The following is a 5,396-nucleotide window of genomic DNA, read 5'->3' as shown; positions in this document are numbered from 1 at the left end:
AAAAATTTTTTCTTAAAAGCCGTCTTGATGCATATTGACTAATTGTTTATGAGAAGCATACATATAAGAGGCTGACAATTAGCTGAATGTATAGCCTACTTGTATAATTAGTGACACTTAGCCTGCGTTTTAAAATCTTTATTTGAATGTGGCAATTAACATTTTTATTTTAAAACCTTTATTTGAATATGGCAACATAATATTGCGCTCTACACTATTTCTATGAATACATTTCTGACAGAGACTATCAGCCAATCACTGTGTGCATAGTTAAGTATGCTGACATCATCCATAGCAACGAGGTCAACCCCGCCCCCTTACTCTTAGCTTAAGACTTCTGTCTATTCCTTAGTAAAAGTTTGTCTCAGCAGCTTTGTGAAGAGGTTTTAAGAGAAAACTCTTTCACTGCTATTTAGGAGAACTCTTAGTGGTAAGATAAAATGTTTTGTTAATACGGGCCCAGGACAGTGTGTATTAGAAAGTGTAATTTAATTTACATGAATTTTCTCCGATCATAAGACAGATGTGACACTATTTCTTCATCCAGTGTGAATGAATCCTCGTCCTGTGTCCTCTGTGCAGTCTGATGTTCGAGCAGCGGGTGCGTTCCTGGCGAGAGCTACCCATCCGCTGGGCAGATTTTGGCGCGCTGCACCGTAACGAACACTCAGGGGCTCTGGGGGGTTTAACCAGAGTCCGGCGCTTCTGCCAGGACGACGCGCACATCTTCTGCACACCTGAACAGGTACAGCTTCACTGCCTTTTATTTATTGAGTCACTCTATTTAATAGAGTCAGGGGTGCAGGACCTCTTACAAAGGACCTGTCTCTCCAGTTTCCAAGTCTGTGCCCAACTGATTAGGAGATAGTTATTGCATTTAAGTGATTTGTTTTGCTCGACCACAGAGCAAAGAGCAAACAGTTTCAGACCAAGCAGAAGCATGTGTCAACTGGTGTCGTATTACATAATTAATATTTGTGAGAAAAACGTTACCATTAATGGTAGTAATATGAAGTGTAGGAATATTTTAATTGGATCTGAATGAGTTTGAGTTGTTTGAGTTCACTGTAAGCGTCGGATGTTTAGTATTAATTGGCCTCCTTACGGTTGGAGTTGTTCTAGTTAGCTAAACTCAATTGCTGCAAACTGCTGTGTGAGTGTTGTGCTGTTTTCAGGAATTTCAACATCATGAATGCTTTAAATCACGAAATAAGGTCACCAGTGTGACCCTCACTGACATAATCAAATCAAACATAGATAAACTACTCAGTGACAGTCGTGTGTCTTCTAATGCCATTAACAGAAACTTAGTTTCTGACCTTGTTTACTCTTGGTTTCCATTTGTATTTCCAAAAGTAAAGCCTGTTAATTGTCCCTCCCTTGAGGAGCCTCACACGAGCTCTGTATGAGTCATATCAAACCGTGTTTCTGTGTCCGTGTGTTTGTGCAGCTCTGGCTTTGGTCTTCAGTGTGAAGGAATGCGTCTCGCTCTGTTCTGATGTCAGTGTTTATACTGTGTCTCATACACACCCTTCAGTTGTTTATCCGCTGCTGCTTCTCTTTTCTGTCTCTTCAGCTGGAGGAGGAGATCACGGCGTGTTTGGACTTCGTGAGGAGCGTGTATCGTGTCTTTGGTTTCTCCTTCCACTGTCTGCTCTCCACGCGGCCCGTGCCCTGTCTGGGAGAGCCGGCCCTCTGGGACGCTGCAGAGCAGGTGCACCTGTCAATCAAACCTGTGACCGCCGCCCACCGAAGCGCGTGACCGTGTTAATTTAGGGTTGTTTATAAACTATTATTTATATATTTTCACTATTCATTTAAATTTTATTAATTAGTTTTATTAATTTTACTAACTAATTCTATTATGTGCTTTTGTCATAGGTTTTTTGTTTTCTTTTTAGTATTTCTATTTAGCTTTCATTAATTTTTTTCAGATTTAGTTTTAGTAACTTTAACATGTTTATTTCATTTAGTTGCCAAGACAATATTTTTTTATTTAGTTTTTCATCTAATATTTATAGTTTGTCATTTATATATATATATATAAAAATATATATAGCTTTATTTTTGTTTTAGTTTAAGTAATTTAAACTTATTTCTGTTAGTTGCCAAGGCAACATTTCTGATTTTTGTTTTTAAGTTTACATTTTTCATCTAATATTTATATTGTGTTATTTTTTATTCTTTTTTTTTATTTCTATTTAGCTTTAATTTATGATTTCTGTTTCAGTTTGTCTTTTTATTTATATATTAATTTTAGTTAGTTGCCAAGGTAACATTTATTTGAGTTTTAAGCTTACACTTTTCATCTAATATTTATAATTTGTCCTTTTTATTAGTTTTATTTTCAAAATATTTCTATTTATCTTTAATTTAATTATATTTGAGTTTTAATTTAAATAACTTAAACTTATTTATTTCAGTTAATTGATAAGGCAACATTTCTGTTTTTTATTTTTAATTTCTATTTAGCTTTAATTTATTTGTATTTCTGTTTTAGTTTTATTAATTTTAGTTCTTCAACTTATTTAATTTCAGTTTTTTTTTTTAAGTTTCATATTTTTGTATTTTTTGTTTTTATATATATATATATATAGCTTTATTTTTTTTTATTAATTTTAAATTAATTAATACTTTAACGTAAACATATTTATTTCAGTTAGTTACCAAGCCAAAATAGTTTTTCCTTTCTTTTTTTTTTTCATTTTTAAACTTTTTTTTCTTTATTAATTTTATTTACATTTTTGAAAGCAATTTTTAAGTTGTATTTTTAGTGAACAACAACACGTGTCGAAGCGTGTCGGAGGCTGTTTGTGTTCCTGCAGTGGTCTGGAGACTGTAAGATCTTGTCTGTACAAGTACCAGCATAGAGTATGCAGCGAGACAATAAAGCAAAGACGCGGCGTAAGTGTAGGGCAGGTCCGAACAGACGGGTTACGTGTCAGAGATTCATTAATGTTGATCAGGGTCACAGTGTGGAATAAAGCGAGCAGGTCATGAGACTCAGAGGAGGGAAACAAACAGCCAATCACAGCCGAGCATGCAGTATATAAAACACACCACAGGAGCTCTTCACCTAGCGATAGTTCACCCAAAAATAGAAACCTGAAGAAGATATTTTGAAGAATGTTGGTGACCAAACAGCTGATGGTAGCCATTGACTTCCTTAGTATGAAAAAAATATATATATTTTTGAACAATTTTTGGGTGAACTATCCCTTTAAATACAACATGCACAAGGCCTTTGCTTTATAAGGATGGATGTGGTTTCAGGCCGGGTTGTCTGGTTTCTTTGGGTTAAACAGGGAAACAGTAATATCTCTCCTAGCGCTCTCTCCCTCAAACTAATGCTGCTTTCAGCTGTGCATGTTTTGAGATTATTGAATTAGATGTTTACAGCAGATTCTTTTAGTAGCGTTTCCAAGGCCAAAGCCGTACACGGACACATTCCAGGTTTTCCTCTGTAACGCCTCTGTCTCTCGTGTTTGTCCCGGAGCAGCAGTTGGAGAGCAGTCTCAAGCAGTTTGAGGAGCACTGGGAGCTGAATCCCGGAGACGGGGCGTTTTATGGACCAAAGGTGAGGCTGGCAGAAAGATGGATGTTTTCTGGTCAGACACTGCATGACAAATAAACTTTGGCAATCCACGTGACTGTTGTGAAGAAAAATGGTGAAAAACATACACTTACGATATTCACTTTCCCTTATACATTCATATAGTTTTTAATCTTGCTGTTGACAAGTCCATTCATTATGCCTCATTTACCCATATACACTAAAATTTGAGGTCACTTCATCATTCTAATATGCTGATTTGCTGCTCAACAAACATTTCTGATTATTATCAATGTTGAAAACAGAAAGATCAAAAGAACAGCGTTTATTTGAAATAGAAATCTTCTGTCACATCATACATCTTCACTGTCATTTTTTAATGACAAAGCTAGTATCAGTGGCTCCTGATTTGTTAGGTGGCTAAAGGGACGTTTGCTGTTCCTCTGGTGTTTCACGTTGTTCTTTAACAATCTGTTCAGATCGACATCCAGATCCGAGACGCTCTCGGCCGACAGCACCAGTGTGCCACGATCCAGCTGGACTTCCAGCTGCCCATCAGATTCAACCTGCAGTATACTGGGTAAGATCTCTCCTGACCTCCTGCCTGTCAGAAACTCACATGACTAGGATGCAATTTACCCTCGGTCTGGAGAAAATATGAAAGAAATTGAAATTATATCCATTAACTACTAAGACCATTAAGATGTTTTGTCATTATTTTCATGAAAATTAAGCACATTCCCCTCATGTGCATCCTTGCATTTTACTTGTAAGGATCTAGTAATTCCTATTGTTCTCAAAGCTAATATCATTTACTGAAAAAATACAATAAAGGTTTTTTTTTTAATCAGCTTACTATATTTTCTGAAAAATAAGTTGCATCTGAAAAATTCCATTGTTTAGAGAAAAAAACACATAAGTGGCATTGGTGTATAAGTCCCATTGTTATTATTACATTCAGAAATAATGTAAAATGGCAATTAAAAAAGGAAAACATTTGCAGACATTATAAACAACATGTGTTTCAGTTCCTCTCATTCCATAACAAAACCTTTAAATTTCACCGTTATTTCAGTATCATTGAGATGCTACTGTAGTTTTATTGATATTTTGTATTAGTTTTTCGTTTTTTCTGTTTTCATTTTAATTTAAAAGTTTTTGTTATTTTTATTAGTTACTGTTTTTAATATGTCTGTATAGTTTTTATTAATTTTTATTTGAGTTTAATTATTTTAGTACAAGTTAAACTAAATGAAAATTAGAAATGTTGCTTTGGTAACTAGCTAAAAATAAGTTTATGGTTGTTGGTAATTTTTATGGTTTTAGTTCAATATAATAACCCTGTTCAGAACGGATCAGGAATGAAAAATATATGTATATAAATTATAGTGGCATTCATTATAAACGGTATTTATTATAAATGGCAAGCCGAAACAAATTTATTTAAAGCGAAACTGAAACTTGAAATGTGCTGTACAAATAAACGTAGGCTCACGTCCCACTCTCGCTCAGCACCAGTACAAATGTGTGCGCTTGGTGCATGTTTGTGTGCGTGACGTTAATTGCATTACACAAGCCACTTTGGAATACAAGTCACAGCATGTTTTAGATGATAAAAAACAACACTTCTTCTGGAAAAATACAGTAAATACTGTCTGGGTGTTATATTAAAGGGGTCATATGATGTTGTTAAAAAGAACATTATTTGGTGTATTTGGTGTAATGAAATGTGTTAATGCGGTTTAAAGTTAAAAAAACACATAATTTTCCACATACTGTACATTATTGTTTCTCCTCTATGCCCCGCCTTTCTGAAACGCGTCGATTTTTACAAAGCTCATCG

The 5,396-nt window shown here is 34.9% G+C and overlaps 1 protein-coding gene across 3 annotated transcripts in view; it reads left to right on the top strand.

The window, feature by feature from the left end:
* Positions 1-5,396, top strand: part of tars2 (threonyl-tRNA synthetase 2, mitochondrial) — a 12,099-nt gene that overhangs the window by 5,146 nt on the left and 1,557 nt on the right. For 2 of the 3 annotated variants that reach the window (XM_016535773.1, XM_016535775.1), the window contains exons 3-6: positions 583-745; positions 1,577-1,714; positions 3,500-3,577; positions 4,033-4,133. In XM_016535773.1, coding sequence (XP_016391259.1) covers positions 583-745; positions 1,577-1,714; positions 3,500-3,577; positions 4,033-4,133 — 480 coding nt within the window. The remainder of the gene's footprint in view (positions 1-582; positions 746-1,576; positions 1,715-3,499; positions 3,578-4,032; positions 4,134-5,396) is intronic. The other variant, XM_016535774.1, reaches the window with a different exon arrangement.

Source organism: Sinocyclocheilus rhinocerous, unplaced genomic scaffold (genome assembly GCF_001515625.1).
Source record: "Sinocyclocheilus rhinocerous isolate Xijiao unplaced genomic scaffold, SAMN03320098_v1.1 scaffold216, whole genome shotgun sequence".
Taxonomy (NCBI): domain Eukaryota; kingdom Metazoa; phylum Chordata; class Actinopteri; order Cypriniformes; family Cyprinidae; genus Sinocyclocheilus; species Sinocyclocheilus rhinocerous.
This window is presented reverse-complemented; position numbering and strand designations above follow the sequence as displayed.